At 38.8% G+C, this 20,429-nt stretch overlaps 1 protein-coding gene and 1 long non-coding RNA gene across 3 annotated transcripts in view; both read left to right on the top strand.

Moving 5' to 3' along the window:
- Positions 1 to 12,768: 12,768 nt before the first annotated feature.
- On the top strand, positions 12,769 to 13,853 carry LOC136674344 (uncharacterized). Its single transcript, XR_010796039.1, has 3 exons — positions 12,769 to 12,939; positions 13,430 to 13,521; positions 13,634 to 13,853. It is a non-coding gene; the product is annotated as an uncharacterized lncRNA (long non-coding RNA).
- A 2,582-nt stretch (positions 13,854 to 16,435) lies between these two features.
- Positions 16,436 to 20,429, top strand: part of rnft1 (ring finger protein, transmembrane 1) — a 14,546-nt gene continuing 10,552 nt past the window's right edge. Inside the window, exons 1-3 of one of the 2 annotated variants that reach the window (XM_066651116.1) lie at positions 16,436 to 16,497; positions 18,602 to 19,065; positions 19,148 to 19,224. In XM_066651116.1, the coding sequence (XP_066507213.1) occupies positions 18,654 to 19,065; positions 19,148 to 19,224 (489 nt within the window). In that variant the 5' untranslated portion in view covers positions 16,436 to 16,497; positions 18,602 to 18,653. Of the gene's footprint in view, positions 16,607 to 18,601; positions 19,066 to 19,147; positions 19,225 to 20,429 lie in introns of both variants that reach the window. The other variant, XM_066651115.1, reaches the window with a different exon arrangement.

The following is a 20,429-nucleotide window of genomic DNA, read 5'->3' as shown; positions in this document are numbered from 1 at the left end:
ACGTGGACGCTGGGAGAACACACCAAACCCCTCACAGTCACCCGGAGCAAGACTCGAACCCAAAACCTCCAGGTCCCTGGAGCTGTGTGACTGCGACACTACCTGCTGTGCCACCATGCCGCCCTATATTTGAAATCAACATTTAAAATAAAAAATTTGGGAGTCACTCCCCCTAAATCTGAGTGGAAAGCTTTAAAAAAAATTTTACCCTGAATGATTACTGGAGTAGGAAAACCTACCTTGTATCTACATTCACAGGCCATTTTATCAGCTCCACTGATCATACAGGAGCACTTTGCAGTTCCACAATTACAGATTGTAGCCCACCTGTTTCTCTGCATACTTTCTTATCCCCATTTTACCCTGCTCTTCAATGGTCAGAACCACCACAGCACCACCACAGAGCACGTATGATTTGGGTGGTGAAACATTTTCAGTGCTACGGTGACACTGATGTGATGGTGGTATGTTAGTGTGTGTTATGCTGAAACGAGTGGATCAGACACAGCAGGACTGCCTCAGTTTTTAAAGACCTCAGTGTCACCGCTGGACTAGGGATACTTATTAATTTATTTTTATTTATAAGTTTATTTATGCTGCACTTTCTTATACACATACACTGAACTGAATGTCATTCCATTCAACACTCCATCTAGACAAATTGGTGAAAAGCAGTGCACAGTGTATTCTCAGCCTGGAATGACCATCAACCTGGAGGACTGCATCAGGCACTAGGGGCTTCACTCAGGATAGAGTGGCCATCCATATATGGGCATACTTGCATATCAGAGATGTTCACAAGTCATTTTTTGCAAGTCAAGTTTCAAGTCTTTGAGCTCAAGTCCAAGTCAAATCTCAAGTTTTAAGGGGGAAGTCCCAGTCAAGTCTTAAGTCCAAGTCATCATGAGTCCAAGTTGAGTCTCCATGAATGGAAGAATGAAAGGCATCTGTTACATCTGGTACACATGACCTCAAAAAATTTATTATAATTAAGAAGTTAAAATCTGAGGTTTCATGTAAATTACATAATGTTTCCCAGGGTTTTATTAAAATTCATTTGTGTTTAAAAAATACAACATGGGGCGGCACGGTGGCGCAGCAGGTAGTGTCGCAGTCACACAGCTCCAGGAACCTGGAGGTTGTGGGTTCGTTTCGCGCTCCGGGTGACTGTCTGTGAGGAGTTGGTGTGTTCTCCCCGTGTCCGCGTGGGTTTCCTCCGGGTGCTCCGGTTTCCTCCCACAGACCAAAAAAAAAACACACGTTGCAGGTGGATTGGCAACTTGAAAGTGTCCATAGGTGTGAGTGTGTGTGTGTCTGTGTTGCCCTGTGAAGGACTGGCGTCCCCTCCAGGGTGTATTCCCGCCTTGCGCCCGATGATTCCAGGTAGGCTCTAGACCCCCCGCGACCCTAAGTTGGATAAGCGGTTACAGATAATGGATGGATGGATGGAAATACAACATGGTCTACAGATACACCGTAGTTCATTACATCTGTAAGCACCTGCTCAGAACGCAACTCCTTTTTCATCTATAGCCTATTAAAAGCACATAGCTGATATTGAATTGACCTCTCTACTCAGTTTTGTCTTTCAAAATGCTGAATGCCATTTACCAAAAATTATCTTTTCATAAATGTATTGTCTCTAATTATTTTAGAATTCTTTTGTGTGGAAAAATGCAGGTTTCAAGTAAAAAGACAACAAAAACATGCAAAAATGTTAACATTTTGCCTTATGCCCCCCACCTGTCCCTGGAACTAAGGAAAAACCAGACTCAAAAGTGGTACTTGGAGGTTTTGGTTTGATAATGGGTGGTATTTGGTCTGAAAAGTTATTCAGTGCAATGCTATGTATAGAAACCCTGAAAAAGAGCTTTAGGTTTACAGCTGTATTTTGCAATATTTGAGCTATTTTTTCTGCACTACAGGATACATGGAATTAGTTTTGAGTTAAGACTTAGCTGAAGGGCCTTGGACCAATTGGGGCTACGATACTGCAGGTGTATCTTCATTTATTGTTAAAAAGACAATATCAGACAATATTAAAGTTTATCTTTAATACACACCAAGCAAGAATAAAAATATTCATTCATTATCTGTAACCGCTTATCCAATTTAGGGTCGCGGGGGGTCCAGAGCCTACCTGGAATCATTGGGCGCAAGGCGGGAATACACCCTGGAGGGGACGCCAGTCCTTCACAGGGCAACACAGACACACACACATTCACTCACACACACACCTACGGACACTTTCGAGTCGCCAATCCACCTGCAATGTGTGTTTTTGGACTGTGGGAGGAAACCGGAGCACCGGGAGAAAACCCACGCGGACACGGGGAGAACACACCAACTCCTCACAGACAGTCACCCGGAGCGGGAATCGAACCTGCTGCGCCACCGTGCCGCCCCGAATAAAAATATAGTACCTTTAATTCGGTAGGTTGTGCTTTGCTGCAGACAGCATAGTAAAAATAAACAGCAGTCGGATAAATTAATCAGATAATACAAATAAACATTCAGCTTATAGGCTTAGTCCATTAAATTCTATATGGGTCTGATATACTAATATACTCACTCCCCACTGCCGAATAACTCGCTAAATAAGTTGACACCGAAGGCTGACAAATGTGTCCTCTTAGTGCCGCTATTGGGGTTCCGAGTATCAGCCAGTGGCATAACACCATTACAATCTAATGTGGATACCATTTTAAGAATCCCTGAACCCAGCTCAGTTGGCCTTCTTTCTGGAGAAGATGGGTTACTGCCTTAAGTTTCAGTTTGCGCGCTGATACGCAAAGTCGAACCATGGGTGTGGTCACAGGCATGCACTGATGCGGTCTGCACCCTCAAGGCACAGCTTACCCCCACCCTAGTTTTGATTCACTTTAACGTCTCAAGCCCCATTCTTGTTACTAAACAAGTTGTGAATAAAAACTGAATGCAATTATGTGGAGGTGCCAACATCTAATATTTTATTCAGAATTGAACACAAATCACAGATCAAAAGTTTAAACTGAGAGAATGTATCATTTAAAGGGAAAAATATGTTGTTTCAAAATTTCATGGCATCAACAAATCCACAAAAAGTTGGACCATTTTTTACCACTGTGTGGCATCCCCCCTTCTTACAACACTCAACAGACGTCTGGGGACAGAGGAGACCAGTTTTATTGTGCAGCACTTTGGCTGACATTCACCGTCTTTTTAAATGTGCTATATAAATAAACTTGACTTCTCAAGTTTAGAAATAGGAATGCTCTCCCATTCATGTCTAATACAGGCCTCTAACTGTTCAATCGCCTTGGGCCTTCTGTGTCGCACCTTCCTCTATGATGCGCCAAATGTTCTCTATAGGTGAAAGATCTGGACTGCAGGCTGGCCATTTCAGTCCCTGGATCCTTCTCCTACGTAGCCATGATGTTGTGATTGCTGCAGAATGTGGTCTGGCATTATCTTGTTGAAAAATGCAGGGTCTTCCCTGAAAGAGATGACATCTAGATGGGAGCATATGTTGTTCTAGAACCTGAACATAGTTCTCTGCATTAATGGTGCCTTTCCAGACATGCAAGCTGTCCATGCCACAAGCACTCATGCAACCCCATACCATCAGTGATGCAGGCTTCTGAACGGAGCATTGATAACTTGGGTTATCCTTGTCCTCTCTGGTCCGGATGACATGGCGTCCCAGTGTTCCATAAAGAATTTCAAATTGTGACTCATCTGACCACAGAACAGTCTTGCATTTTGCCACACTCCATTTTAAAAGACCCCTGGCCGAGTGCAAACATCTGAGCTTGTGGAGCTTGCTTAGAAATGGCTTCCTCTTTGCACTGTAGAGTTTCGGATGGCACGGTGGATTGTGTTCACTGACAATGCTTTCTGGAAGTATTCCTGAGTCCATTCTGTTATTTCCTTGACAGTGGCATTCCTGTTTGAGGTGCAGTGACGTTTAAATGCCCGGAGATCACGAGCATCCAGTAGAGTTTTATGGCCTTGACCCTTACGCACAGCAATTGTTCCAGATTCTCTGAACCTTTTGATGATGTTATGCACGGTTGATGATGATAACTTAAAAGTCTTTGCTATTTTACGCTGGGTAACACCATTCTGGTATTGCTGCACTATCTTTCTGCGCAACAACGGTGGAATTGGAATTGGTGATCCTCTTACCATCTTGGCTTCAGAGAGAGACACTGACACTCTGAGAAGATCTTTTTATACCCAATCATGTTGTCAATTGACCTAATTAGTGTTAATTGGTCTTCCAGCTGTTCGTTATATGCTCAATTTCCTTTTTCCAGCCACTTATTGCTACTTGTCACAACTTTTTTGGGATTTGTTGACACTGTGAAATTTTGAATCAACATATTTTGCCTTTAAAATGTTACATTTACTCAAATTAAACTTTTGATCTGTCAACTATATTCTATTATGAATAAAATATTGACATTTGCCATCTCCACATCATTGCATTCAGTTTTTATTCACAATTTGTTTAGTGTCCCAACTTTTTTGGAATCCGGTTTGTACATGCCATGCATCGGCCAAGGCACTTAACAAATCTAACAATGATCTATGATTTGTTGATATGATATGATTATGATTATGTTTTGTTATGATCTAACAAAACATAATTTTAGCTTCCGACGAGTCCCGGAACAGTAGTATTTCGAGGATTTAGCTTAGCTTGAAGCTACATTGAATCAATGAATTAAAAAAAAAATTACAGCAAGATATATCTGGGTGTCATCAGCATAAAAATGAAACAAAATATTAAAACAAATGAGACTATCTAAAGGGAGCATATACAAGAAAAATAAAAGAGGACCCATGCTATACCTATGTGGCACCCCACTGGTAAGAGATGCTGGGGTAGACGACATATTTCCCACCAACAAAAAAAAGTAAAACAATTTAATTACAGTCCCAGAAAAACCCACCCATTTCTGAAGCTTTTGCTTTCTAGTTCTGAGAGTCTGGTCATTTTTGCAACTTGAAGGACAATTTTCAGTTCTCAGGTCAGGACCCTTTCCTGCATGGTTAGGGATCTCACATGAAAAGGGTTTTTAAACACCACATATTAATGACTTTTTAAATTAAACTTCACTGATGCCTTTTAAGTGGCATAATTCCACAAATTAGTTAAATATAACATATATAATTTGTTTTTCCAAATATATTTAAAAATCTAAATGGACACATCTCATCTCATTGCTTTGAACATTATTGTTTAATCTGGCTGTCATTCTGGAAACTGGCCAATGAAAATTGAGAGCCTCCCAACTGTCAAGTTTGAAAAGTCTCTGTTTGCATAGAGGAACGTCTCTCGCTGTTGTTTTACTCACTCTGTCTAAATGTTTATTACCAGGATTATTTCACACTTGTCCGTCAGATTCATACTTTTCAATGAATTGTGCCAGAGAACAAAAACCTGGATTGTGGAAAAGGACGAGTCAGAGAGATCTGTTTAGTCCCCAATAAAGTGGGGAAAACAGGTAATTAAAGAAAAGACTTTCCTAATGTAATGTAATAACATATGATTTTATGTTCATGTCCGTAAGTTGTTTTAAATTATTATTATTATTATTATTATTATTATTATTATTATTATTATTATTATTATTATTATTCATAGTTGGACTATGAATGAAGCCATGGGTTAGTGAGATGGGGAAATGGAGGAGCCGTGAAAGATGAGCAAAAGACGGGTTCATCTGCGTAGCTTTGTGTTTAACTTTACGTGAAAATAGGTGAAATCTCGAAGCTCAACAAGCCGCATGTGTAACAGTAGATAATTTACTTTATTAAATTATTTTAAATTGTGCAATGACGCCCTCTAGTGGTAGTCTTGTACCGTGTAGTTGAAGGTCGCATGAAGTTGCTCAAAGCAATTCAGGACACTGAATGGAATGTTAGCCAGAAAAATCTGTAGGCTAACTCCCACCGACTTCACTGTACCTTATGTGTATTTCAGCAAATAAGGGAGCTTGTGATCCACCTCACTCTCCAGCTGTCTGGTGGGGTGTGTGTGTGAGTGAAAGCAGTAGAGTGGTGCTGCGGAGGTGAACCCGTCACACATGGTTAAGGCTGCATTTACTCATTTTTTTAAACAGCCTCCCCTGTGCTCCGTTATTGTGCTGTAAATAATGTAGGTGTAGTTTCTCCACAGGTTACAGTTACAGGTTTGTAAAAGTTATTAATATAAATATCATCAAATCAAGTCAGCTTTATTGTCACATCACATTTAAACCAGTGTAAAGGTGGGTTAGAAATTTGTCCCTCACAGTAGTAAATAGTAGTTCAGTATATACACACATTAACATACACTATAACATAATGTCATAAACTTGTTTGTTCCTGTTATTGACTATATAAGATCAATTCAACTGATATCCCTGTATAATTAAATTCATGTCTGGCATTAGAAACAAACTATTTTATTTTTGTTGAGTGAACTCCTGCTTTGACATTCATAAGCATTAACAACTTGTCCTGACAAATATGATGGCGCTGTTTGTGCATCACTCCACAATGTGGTATGTGGTATCTGCATATATGTCTATGGTTGCTAGTATGTGTTAAAGCTAATTTAAATCTTTAATTAAACTTGTGATGAGAAGGAGCTCTGGAATAATCAAAGTGACTGAGAAAAAGGTCATATACTCTCGTTTGCCGTGAGGATAATAAAACACTCATTGGCCTATAGGAATTTTAAAATTTTCTGCTCAGCTCTCACTTTGTCTGACCTCTGATATTAGGTTGTGAGCTAACCATGCTCCTTTCTTTTGTGTTCTCTGAACAAACCATTTAAATTTCAAGAGGTTTTACTACAATTACAACATGCATTTATGCACCAGTAGCATAACGTAAACACTCTTGTCTACAGTTATGTTACAGAGTCTATCCAGGTCTCTTGATTTTAAGCTTAGTTAAGCAAAATGTAATTGTTAATTTTCACGTTTTTTTTTTGTTTGTTTGCAGATCCCACACCACAGAATCCACCACATTGTCTGGCACCAAATGTGGGGCTTGAATGTCTCTGAATATTAGGCAGCTGCCCTCCAAATTGCCAGCAAGTTCATTTTTATAGCACATCAGACTATATATTTTATTCCAGATCTCTGGGTCGTTTATGTGACTGGGTAAGGATTTAGGGGTGCACAATATGGACAAGAAATGCGATGTGTGATAACATTGTTGAATATCCCGATAATTTTTTACTGTGTTATGAATCCAGAATAATTTCAACTATTTTCTAGGTTTATTCAGTAATAGATATAATTTAAAATCAGATAACACATATACAGATTATAATACTGCAAACATTTTGTGCAGTGCAAGGCTATGTTAACTGTACATTCAGTAATAATAAAACAAATGAATAAATACAATAATGAATAAATAAGCAAATAATAAAAAAAATGTTAAAATAAATAAAACAAATGGAAAAATGCTCTCTTTTCTGGTATTAACACAAACTTATTAAAGCTAGAACTCAGTATCACAGAAGCATCATATTCAACATAAAAGCACAAAAACCTGCAGTTTTTTCTACTCTGTAAAAAGCTTGTTTGCCCATACAACCTAAAAAATTTTCATTTGGTAACAGAAATCTGTGTTTATTCAACTTAAATAAATATTTGAATGAACAGTTATTTGATTCAAATGATTTATTTGAAGTTGAATAAACACATTTCAATCAAAGTAATGTTTTTAGGCTGAACAGACAAAGCACAAAGAGCTCCAAAAAGCACTATAGAACTCTACAATCACAAAATTAAAAAAAAGGAGGGCAACAGACTGCAAATAAGCTGAGTGAATCAGCTTTCTATTTACATTAATAATAATAATAATAATAATAATAATAATAATAATAATAATCATCATCATCATCATTTCCGCCATCAATCTTGCCTTGATTTCTATGAGGTTTTAAGCACTGATGTAGTCTGCCTTGAACCTGGGATCCAGGAAAGATGAAGTGTCCAGCAGAGACTGTGTTGCAGGATCCTCATATTTCCTCTCCGTGTAGTCCAGAATTTTGTCTTTGACTGAGTGTGTCAGCTCACTGTACTCCTCACAATTTGCAAGAGTTTTTGACTTCAGCAGATGAAGAACTGGTTGCACATAAGATATGCTCGCATATCTTCTCCAGACAGGGCCTCAGTAAACTCCTGGAGTGGCTTAAGTGCCCTGTTTACTGATTCAAGGACCTGTGAGAGGGCCCGCCGCTGCTCCAGTATTCTGTGCATCACCCACTGCTTTGTGTGCCCCATCTTATTGGGCATTCTGTAATTCTTCAGTGCTTCCTTCTTTTTCCAACTGTGTGAGAAATGTCCAATCAGCTTTTTACACATTCCTCCAGCAGCATCAATGCCACTGTCACCTTTAACTGTATTTTCTGGGGGAAAAAGCACACAAGAATTATTTTAATTGAATGATCACTTTTGTGTGTCACTCTGGATAAGAATGTCTGTTGAATACTGTAAATGTAAATCTAAATGATTTTGTGGCTGAATTAAAAATAAAGTGAGTTAAAGCAGGTAAACATAATTTTATGACATGAATTTGCATATCATATACATTGTATTTAAGAGCCCATTACTTCAAATAGCGAATAAAAAAAAATCAAATCCTAACTTTATTATAATTTCAGATGTCGTTTTTCAGACAGTATATAGATCTTATAATAAATCAGTTGATTACTCTATCAAAATAGGTTTATATAAAACTGCTAGGAAAAATTGTTGAAATTAAAATGAACTCTTACCAATGGCAAGGTGGACTCTGTGCCCAAAACACTGAAGTTTAGGCTAGTCATTCATTTCTGTGGCTTTGATTATATTTGTGGCATTATTCATAGTAACACACGCCAGGCATTCGTCACTCAAACTCCAGCTCGTCAAAACGTCTTGCAAGCACAAAGCTATGTTTTCCTCAGTGTGTTCATCAGGAAAATAGGATATCTGCAAACATCGACTTTTTAATTCAAAGTCCTGGTTAATGAAGTGAACTGTCAAGCTCATGTAGGGCTCTGTTGTTCCACTAGACCACAGATCCCTTGTACATGCAAAAATTCAGTTTGCTTCAGTTCTGACTGTACACTTTTAATGCATTGAGCATACATCTGAGAGGTCAATCTAACCTTACTTTCAGACTTTTTTGCTAATCACTCCTCATACTGTTGTTTGTGGTTGTGATTTAAGTGATGGTAAAGATTTGTGGTGTTCCCTGTGACTGTAGGAATAACTGCTCAACATTCTTTGCACAAAACCTTGAACTGAGAATGGTCCTCTCAAATATAACTAAAGTATTCCCAGACTACGGATATGCCTCCCCTTTTTGGAACTGCCTCCTCACTTACGTCTTTGCTTCTCGAAGATTTTTCAGCACTTGGCCTAGCTGTGCTCATTTTTCCTGGACTACAGCTTGCGTGTTTGATGTGTGTTTACTGTTAACCTCCACCTCGCTCTGCCTCCTGTCTAGTTACGTCACATGAGCATAGTCTGCAGCCTGCTAAGCTCCCCCTGTTGCTGCATACGGATAAAAGCAGGTGATTGCAATTTGAGCTTGCTGTTATTCAAAGCATTACCTTGGCTCTTTTGATGTGTTTATTGTGAAACCTCATATCATGCTAACGATAAAAATGCAATTAATCGTGCAGCCCTAGATGTTAATTATAAGTGCTCTCCTTTCTCTGTCTCATTACACACACACAGGTATGGTAGAAATAACAGTCCAAACACTGACAGTTATGAATCAATCCTCAATTTTTTTAAATTGTTAATGCACAAAGAAAATATTTTAATGTTGTCATTAGTCAACTGATTGTATTTTGTAAATATACACAAATCACCTTTTTTTGTGAGGTGAAATTTAAGTTAAATTATCCTGTTTTTGGGATGGGCAAAATATTCATTTAATAGTTGCATACATTTGGTGAATATAATAATCTCACATATTTCTGAAATTTGAGCCAAGGACAGATTGATAGTATCAACAGCAGTCAGGTGCGGATGTGGAAGAATCAATCCATCAAAAAAAAAATAATAATAATAAAATAAAATAAAATAAAAGAGGAATAACCTTATGAATAATTCCCATTTTACAGGTCCTAGCCCATTGTTTACATTGCTGGAAGACATCTAAACCAGACCTAGGCATACACTTAATCACAGCAGGAGAGTGGAGGAAGACCAAGTAAGTCTGGTCAGTAAGGAGAGCTCTGAATTGGGAGAGAGCTGATGCAAAGATGTGGATATTATGCTCTGTGGCGCTGTCCATTAAGAGGAGGTATGCACTTCTTAGCATCATCACAAAAGTCCAGATCTCTCAGGAGCAAATGTAGTCCAGTAGAAAATTGATGCCCACTGAAACAGTGCCCATTTATGGGCTTCAGCCTTACCTGAACCTCTGGGACTTAACGTCAAATATTTTTGTGGGTTCATGACACAGGACTTGGCGGTGTCAAAGTATTGGTATGAGAACACATGGCAAGAGATGACATGGGTGCTGAGGTGAGACTGAAATAAAAGATTGGTTTTGTGCTCCCAGATCCACTAATAATGACTAATAATGTTTTATATATAATGTTAAAAATATAAAATATTAGTGAATAAGAATTTTATCAGTTATATCTCTAAGAGTAAAGAATGTCAGATTTGAAAAGATCTAACAACTGTGAATTGGACAGTGTGCTGTTTTCAAAGATATTTTATCGTAATACTTACAATATACATAAGTAATTTATATATTTGTAAAACAGGTTAACTTTTAATGAAATGGTTTGTAAATATTTTTTGTGTTTTGCGCACTATTTCATGTTGGTTGCTGGTGTACACATATTTCTTTATATGTCTATGCTATGTGAAAAAAAGGTTCCTGCTATGTTTCACGTACCCTTAAGTATAGTCTGAGTGTCAGACTAAACTGAGTTTCTCATCATTTTATGCTTAATTAAATACTCCTCTGAGGCAGTTGTCAGTCTGTAATGCTTTTTGCTCAAATGTCCACCACAGCTTTAGCACGTTTAGTGAAGGTGTTTATTCCTCTGAAATCAGTGCTCCCACCTGCATCCCACTGAGCAAAGACATACCCAAAAGACGTCCAAAGAGAGTTCAGAATGAGAGTTTTTGTTAAGTATTTTTCTTATAGACGTCCATTACTGATGTCCAAAAGATGTTCATAATAGATTATCAAAAGACATTTAAAAGACGTCACAAAAAGTTTAGTTCTGAATTCTGTGGATGTCATTTAAAGGTTTGACACGTCAAAATTTACGTTGTTTGTTAATGTCTTTTAAACATCCATTATTGACATCAGTTGTCAGTAATAGGCGCAAGTGGCATGGGACGATTCCCTATTATACTCGGCAGCCAAAGTGTTGGCACAAGCAGCACGGGACAATTCTCTATTACGTTGCATTCACACTGCAGCAAAGCGGAGGTGAAGCGAAATGCTTCCTTTGCCATCTGCTGGCTGCTTTGGGTCATGTCTCCTAAAAACGCAAGCAGGTTTGTCTGCCCCAAGCAAGTATGTGTATCCATCCAGCCATTATCTACCGCTTATCGGGGTCCGGGTCGCGGGGGAAGCAGTCGGAGCAAAGAAACCCAGACCTCCCTCTCCCCAGCCACCGCCTCCAGCTCCTCCGGGGGTATACCGAGGCGTTCCCAGGTCAGTCGAGACATGTAGTATCTCCAGCGTGTTCTTGGTCTGCCCCGGGGCCTCCTCCCCGTTGGACATGCCCGGAACACCTCACCAGGAAGGCGTCCAGGAGGCATCAGGACCAGATGCCCGAACCACCTCAACTGGCTCCTCTCGACGTGGAGGAGCAGCGGCTCCACTCCGAGTCTCTCCCGGATGTCCGAGCTCCTAACCCTGTCTCTAAGGGAAAGTCCAGAAAACTCATTTCAGCCGCTTGTACCCGCGATCTCGTTCTTTCGGTCACTACCCAAAGCTCGTGACCATAGGTGAGAGTTGGGACGAAGATTGAACGGTAAATCGAGAGCTTTGCTTTTCTGCTCAGCTCTCTCTTCACCACAACGGACCGGTACAGAGCCCGCATTACTGCTGACGCTGCACCGATCCGCCTGTCAATCTCACGCTCCATCTTTCCCTCACTCGTGAACAAGACCCCGAGGTATTTAAACTCCTCCACTTGAGGCAGGATCTCACTTCCAACCTGGAAACTCCACCCTTTTCCGACAAGTAAGTATGTGTAATTGAAGTCAAATTCTGTGTGGATAAAACAATGTTAACTTTTTTGTTTTTGCCTTCAATCAGTGTTTTATCTCCTCCTGAATGTACATTTTAACACATTATATTTTCAATATTAGCGTATGTAGTTCTCAGTAACTTTTATATATTGAATAAATTAAAAGGTAGGGATTGTTGACATTGGTTTAAGAGGTCGGCTATATCCCCGCCGGCGGGATAAAATTGAAATTCCACATAAACACGTATATAACTCTGCGAGATTTTATCCTAAAAAAAATACAACATACCTCGGAAACCTTGAAGGGTCTACTTTCCAACTATATATAGGATGAAACGATATATATATTTATATTCTTGTGAGAGAAGCGTAAACAACAACCGGCACATTTTTGAGGCACAAGCTTTTTTGTTCCGCCCATAGACGCGTTCTGCCATTCATATGTTGACACTATGGTAATTCGGCAGCTGCTAGTGGAGGATCATTGGCTGATAATTTGCATGAAAACTCCCATTCGCTTGTTACAAACACAGAGCACATGTCGCGGAATTATTTTCGTGGAGCTTCGTCAAGTCGCACTCACGGAAGCTGCGGAGGCACTGCGGAGGAGACCTTTGTTCTGGAAAATGAAGAGGATTTCAGCTAATCTGACGAAAGCGGGGAGGACAGTGATGAAGAAAGATTTATTTTGAGAAGCGGATTGATCCGAAGGAGGATTTTTGTGATAGGTCAGTGAAATATTTCCTTTCAAATGAAACAAACCCACGCTTCGCGCTTACTGTGTACACTCCGCGAATTCCGGATAAATTAAAACAAAGAATAAATTAAATAAGTATTACTTTGTATATGAAAGCATAAATGAATGTAAAAAAAATGCTGTTGTGTAAACGGGACATTCAAGTGTAGCCTGTTGCTAATCTGAGTGTGCATGCTGAGAGTGCTAACATTACCATGCGAGGCTCCAGTACCATAAGTGTGGCTTATATGTAAATGGCTGTATATGTTTAGCCTAGTGTGGTAATGTAATGTGTAAATGGCCTGTGTGAATGTAATAGTGTCATCCTATGTAGCTTGTTATGCTATGTACTGCTATACATAGGTCATATGTAAGTACTGTATTTGAAATACAAGTAATTATTAGTTGTAGTAACTGTTGGCATGTATAGATAATCTTTGTAACTGCTCAGAAGCTCACATTTCTTATTATTTTTCTTTCAGAAATGTGGAAAATACTCCAAGCAAAAGACGACGGCGTCAACCAAGTCTGCAACCACCAACGTGTAAACACATGGTCCTTCCACATCTGCTCTGTAAGTTTAGCATTTTGCATTACACAACTCAGCACAAAACTTTGAAGTAGTACAGAAAACTGTTTCTTCACTTCTTGGACATTGCTGCTACCAATGCCTACATTCTCCACAGACAACTTATGCAACAGGACAGCCTGAGCCACAAGGCATTCATGGAAGAGCTTGTTGAACAGCTGTGTGGTATGCAAAAACCCCATGGAAGTGTGAACAGTGTGATGTCTACCTTTGCATGCAGCCAGACAGAAACTGTTTTAGAGACTGGCATCTTTTGTTGAACTGACTCAAATATATATACACACACAAGGATATACAGTATGACTATCTTTATTATATTATCACTATCTTTACATGTGAACACATTTTCCATTTATTTTAATTCATGCCAGTTATTTATTTTTTTGTTTTTATTGCTTGTTTAGTTCTCTTTTTTTGAAATAAACTGTGATAAACACTGCCTCTAGTCTCTTCTCTTTTGACAGCTGTGGCGGTGACAGCTAATGGGCCATTCATTAGGCAGTGGGGTGCGGACCTCGCACCTCGGTTTTCGCACCTATCTTCATACATATGCAATGTAGGAGCCAGTGACTGAGAAAAACAGAGTGTCACCTCACATTTGTTATGTCCTAAGTATAAAATTACATACAATTTATGAAAAGTAGAATCAGCAGTGTGTTGCCAGTGTGTTGCCATTCAGCTGAACCGTGAAGCACGGACCAATCACCCGCGCAACATAGTGAACAGCACAGAGAGAACCAATGAGCAGTGTGTCGCGACCCAGTGAGCAGCACGGAGAGGACCAGTGAACCACGCAGCACGACCCAATGAGCAGAGCAGAGAGGACCAATGAGCAGCATGGCAGATGTTGTGTTATCTGTAATAAAACCCCTATACGGGCATTCAGATTTGACGCGTCGTTTTGACTGTCAATGTCCCAAAAAAGCCCACATAGTTTGAACACCTCAGGAAAAAACTCTTCTCCATAAAAAATGCAAAATAGAGATGCATGTCCCCTACAATTACTTCAATACATGGCAATACATGGCAAGAGGGCACCATCTTCTACAGCTATGATCTTCGGCTATTTCACATTTTTATGGAACCAAAGTTTAATACCACCGTCATATATGTTGTTATAAATAATAGTAAAAGCCATCCTGCTTGCTAACAGCTCTGAAAACAGTAAATGTACAAGCACAAGCGTAAAAAATCAAAGTGAGCGGGGTCCGTGTATGGATTCGATTCAAAAGTGTCCAGAGGTGTGAGTGAATGTGTGAGTGTGTGTCGCCCTATTAAGGACTGACACCCCTCCAAGGTGTGTTCCTGCCTTGCGCTGAGTGATTCTAGGTAAACTGAACTGGATAACCTGTTACAGACAATGAATGAATTAAATCCACATAATGTTAAAACAAACTACATTTTAAATTCTTTGAAATTAAAACATAAATTTGCAAAGAATAAGAAACAAAACAACACAAACACAACAAAGTCCTTTTATTTTTCTCAAGCCGATGTTTAACACCGTCGTTTTACAGTAAACTTACAACAGCAGGTGTAAAAAACCTAAATGAGCGCATTGTATAGCTGCGTGCCTTGAATTGGCTTGACTATATTGTTAAACTTTTGGGAAAAAAAACACGGACCGTTTTTTTGTTTCTTATTATTTGCAAATGTTTTGATTTAATATATATATTGCTCGTATGGATTTGGAGTATGAAATGAAAATAAAATAACCATCCGTTTTTCAATTTTAATGTTTTTAAATGAAAACAGAATGCCCAAAATGTACCTAGACCGTGGGCTAAAACAAACTGCAGCTTTGTTTAAAATTAAATAATTGGAACACAACGATTTATATTTTAGAATACGAGTTTCATTTTGTTTTTCTTTTCATCATGTTTAGCCATTTCTTGCCATTTGTAAAATGAGCTATCGATACCTGCTTAAAGAAATACCAGCGGTGAAGGCTTCCTTCTGCATCCACAGACCCCTACTGCAAAATTCAGCAGACGCGAAAATCTTTTAAAAATCCCGCGCCTTCTGCATTTATTACTTTATTATTCTAGAAACAAAATTAAACTCGTTTTCTAAAATGTAAATCGTTGCTTTGCATTGTTGTAGTTTTAAATAATTTGATTCAATTTAAACATTTTGCCGTGAATAGAAATAAAACGAATACAAACAAATTTTCTTTTTTCGTTTTCCGATTATAAACGGAAAACCTTTGGCCGTTACATACACGGACCTAGAGAGATAATTAGAACAGACAGTAATGTCAATATAAAAGAATGGGGAGGGACACAAAAAAACTCATAGATTTAAATAAAACCTATATAAGAAAAAAAAAAGATAAGACAAAGATAAATAAATAAATAACAATAATATTTTATGGAATACGCTTATGTTTACAAACATATCATGTGTGCCTGCGCAGAGCACCCGACGTCATTGGGTTTGAGACTCTTATTTTAACTGCGGAGAGCAGCTAAACAACAGGTCATCGCTCAGACGGACAAATAAAATGAAAGTCTTGCTTTAAGCCCGCCCACATTTCCCAATCAAAACAATGAAATAATAGAATTCTGAATTCTCTTCTCTGTCTTCTTGTGTTCAAATGGAAAACGAATAAACGAGCCGTTTTTCTATCATTCTACATCCAGTCTAAGAATTAAACTAATAAAATGCACACCGACCAAGTAGAGTAATTTAGTCAGATACCTATTAAAAATAGAAGTCAACAAAACAAGGCCCCAGGAGTGCTCAAACTTTGGCATAAAATAATAATTGCCCTTTGCATGGATCAAGCTCAAAGCAGCGGTGATGAATACATTATTGAGAAAAAAGATTAAACTAGCTGCTCAGTGACTATTATTTTGAATAGTTGTCATACTGTCGGCCATGCTAAGGCTCATCTAGCCTTTGGTATGGTGTAACTGGAGGTCAGACGGTGTTTCCGGAAGCACGAAAAGCCGCTGCAAAGTTAGTCGAAATTTTGTTAAGTTTTTTTCCTTTAATCACGTCTGAAAATATATAGCTCCTTCAATGGGGATATATGCTATATCATGAAACTCCGACCTCAGTATGACAGGTAATATTATCATCACTGTAGATTTGTGCAACAGTAGTTTAGCTTCTAATGACTGTTAAATTTGCTAGTGCTACGTTGGCGAAATGTTTCCGATCTAGTCCTGAACGTTATAACTTATGTTCTTAGCGGTCAACTTCCGTATTACTTTTGACTAGTGTGCCTTACTGTAGCAGTATTTAATTGTCATTTTTAAAGTTTTGTAAACTTGTTCATGTTTACGTTAAGACAGGTCAATTTAATTGAACACGTAAAATTTGACGTCATTACGAACAGAACGAATAATTTTTAAACTACAGTTGGTGTTTTTGAAGCTCTCGACAGTTACTGTTTACTATAGAAAACCTGTAATATTGCTTGTTTTAAAAGTAAATACCCTTATGTTTGTGTGGACTGCTTTTTGTTATTTTTGTCTTTAATACTGTCAGACACTTTGTACACCTTTTTTTTAAACCCATGTTGACCTTTATGCATCCAAATACAAGATTTGGGCAGCCATCCATCCATCCATTATCTGTAACTGCTTATCCAATTTAGGGTCGCGGGGGGGTCCAGAGCCTACCTGGAATCATCGGGCGCAAGGCAGAAATACACCCTGGAGGGGACGCCAGTCCTTCACAGGGCAACACACACACACACATTCACTCACACACTCACGGACACTTTTGAGTCGCCAATCCACCTGCAACGTGTGTTTTTGGACTGTGGGAGGAAACCGGAGCACCCGGAGGAAACCCACGCGGACACGGGGAGAACACACCAAACTCCTCACAGACAGTCACCCGGAGCGGGAATCGAACCCACAACCTCCAGGCCCCTGGAGCTGTGTGACTGCGACACTACCTGCTGCACCACCGTGCCGCGATTTGGGCAGCCGTGGTTTTGTATTTTGGATACAATCCAGGTTAGCACCCGAACATCCCTTTCAGACAGCTTCCTCCTGCGTCCACAGTTAATCCTGTTGGATGTGTTTCATCCTTCTTGGTGGTATGCTGACATTACCCTGGATACTGTGGCTCTTGATACATCACAAAGACTTGCTGTCTTGGTCACAGATGCGCCAGCAAGACGTACACCAACAATGTGTCCTCTTTTGAACTCTGGTGTGTCACACATAATGTTGTGTGCATTGCAATATTTTGAGCAAAACTGTGCTCTTACCCTCTGCTAATTGAACCTTCAAACTGCTCTTACAGGTGCAATGTGCAGTTAATGAAGATTAGTCACCAGGCTGGTCCAATTTAGCCATGAAACCTCCCACACTAAAATGACAGGTGTTTCAGTTTCATTGTCCAACCCCTGTATCTACCACACTACCATTAAGTTCTTACATAATACTGTGGTTTATTGTATATCTGATATTTTGTAACCATACAACCTCCACACTACTGAAATCACTCTTTTTATTGGAACAAATTCCTCTATTCAGAGGCACTTTCCACTGTACTCACTGTGCCTAAATGACTCATGTATTGAATGTATGCCATATTATGTGTAACTACATGATGTCATTACATAAACAAGTCATAATATCATGATTATCACAATATAGATTGTTTTTTAATCATTTTAAAAATTATGATATTGCAAACGATACGATACGATATGGCACAGCCCTAGTATTATCATTATCATTATTGTTTGCATGTGTGCTGTTGGCTCCTTGGTGTGTGTGAAGCGATTAGGTCCATGGTGGATGAAAATAAGATGTGGAATGAAATCTGAATATCCAATATCTGATAAGTGAATTACGTCTGTATCAGGCCAGATACTGATATAGGATTGGATTGGGGGCCACCTCTAATTAAAATCTACACTTCAGTTACATAGTTATTTATTTGTTTATATCCATCCTAGTAGTGTACAGAAGAAGAATTATAAAAATGGTCTCTGTCCAGATATTTCTAGATTCACTTATCAATTATGGTTGTAATCAAACATGATCTGCAATGGAGCTTATTGCTTTTGGGAACTTACGGATGTTTCTGTACTCTGCAGGAGAGCATTTAGTGAGTCCAGAAGAATATTGAAACCAAGGGAATCGATTGTGATGCAGAACAAACTGGATTCTCATGAAGGAAGTAGTTTGTCTGTAGCTTTGCAACCTGAGCACCTGACAAGGACCCCAAGGGCAGGAGCAGCAAGCTCCCCAGAAACTAACAATGTCCGATTGGTAGTGGGGAACACAGTTGGAGAGGACAGTGGTCAGCCAGCTTCTCTGAGACCACGAGCTGGATCTGGGGCCCATGGACACAGCCACACTCACACTCATTCTTGTTCGCATGGCCCTGGGAGACCTCACTCACAGCTAGACTCTGAAGCAGAACGATCCAACCCTGAGCCTGACCCTGGAGAGTCCAACTCATCTTTCTCTGAGTTTCGCTACCTGCTCCACTGGCTGCAGAAAAGTCTTCCTTTCATTATTATTCTTAGTGCAAAACTTATTATACAACATGCATTAGGTAAGTGGATTATAATTATATATGTTCTCTTTACATGTGTATCATGTATGTAACTAAGTCTGTTTTGGTTAATCTGTTATAGGGCTGGCTGTTGGAATTGGGTTATTTACAACTTTCCTGTATGTAAATAAAAACATACAAACACAAGTTTTTCTCCAGGTAAGGAACTATGTCAAAATTTAACAATATAGGAAAATTGAAGAGCTTGACATTATGGATCAAAATTTTAAGTGAAAAGTGATTTCAATTCAAATCATTAAGGATTATTTATTTAAGGAAATTAAATTATTATATTAATTATATTAAGGAAATTCAATATCTGCAATTTTCAGCGAGATGTTTTTCTGGTGCACTCACACACGTACCATAAAACTTGATGTAGATGCACAAACTAAACAAAATGCCATCCTGTACTCCAGTGACTTTACATTTTCAAAATATGACTTTAATCACGTAATAAAAATTACCTTAACTTCAGAATATGTATCACTTTATGATATGGTATATAGATTTTTTCTAGATGTTTTCTTCTCTGGCTGTAGTTCGGCCCCAAAAAGACTGAAAAACTGTGAGTAGGCCTTTGATTAAAATTTTGAGGAACCCACCCATAGACTTTGTCTCAATACAGAATCAGTTTACTCATTTGGCCTATAAGGGTATTGATGGAGAAAGCCTATTTCATATTTTGGTATCTATTTCCTCTTCAGGATGAATCACTTTGGTGTATTAGCATACACATACTTATGGACATACTTGCTTAATAGAAATCAATTACAGATTAAAGCAGAGTCATACACATTTAGATTTGATTACAGTTTTTCCTCAGTTGCTTTGGTGCATTTCTCTGATCAGAATAAAAATTCTCATAACTGTTGGATCAACCTCCACAAGATAGACTCTAGATTTGTGCACATCATAATAGCAGTTTCTCATTCCGTCCAACAAATTGCAAATGCTTTTGGGCATCAATTGCTTCCTGAAAATTCTCTGCTGTTTTATAACATTATCATTTGATTATGTCATGTCAGTCAAAATGAACTATACTTATGAATGCTGAATTGTCTTTCCCTATGACACTAATAGTCCTCATTTCATTGTTTGAATCATTACATACAAAAATGTTGAACTAGTTGTCAAAAGCAGTCAAGAAAATCTTATGCATTTCTTTATAATTTTATTCTGAAAATGTCTCCCAAACTGAACAATTCCTCTCAGGTGAACCTCAGCTTTCACTGATGAGGAGTGTTTGTAACCAATGACAAGCCACTTCTCCACAGTCCCTAAAAGCTAAATCCCATTAACCCTCATTTGGCAAGCATATATGAACCAAGCAGGACATAGTGTGTACCATTTTGTCAATACAG

Source organism: Hoplias malabaricus, chromosome 18 (assembly GCF_029633855.1).
Source record: "Hoplias malabaricus isolate fHopMal1 chromosome 18, fHopMal1.hap1, whole genome shotgun sequence".
Lineage (NCBI taxonomy): Eukaryota > Metazoa > Chordata > Actinopteri > Characiformes > Erythrinidae > Hoplias > Hoplias malabaricus.
Note: the sequence above shows the minus strand (reverse complement) of the source record. Positions and strands in the feature narration are given on the sequence as shown.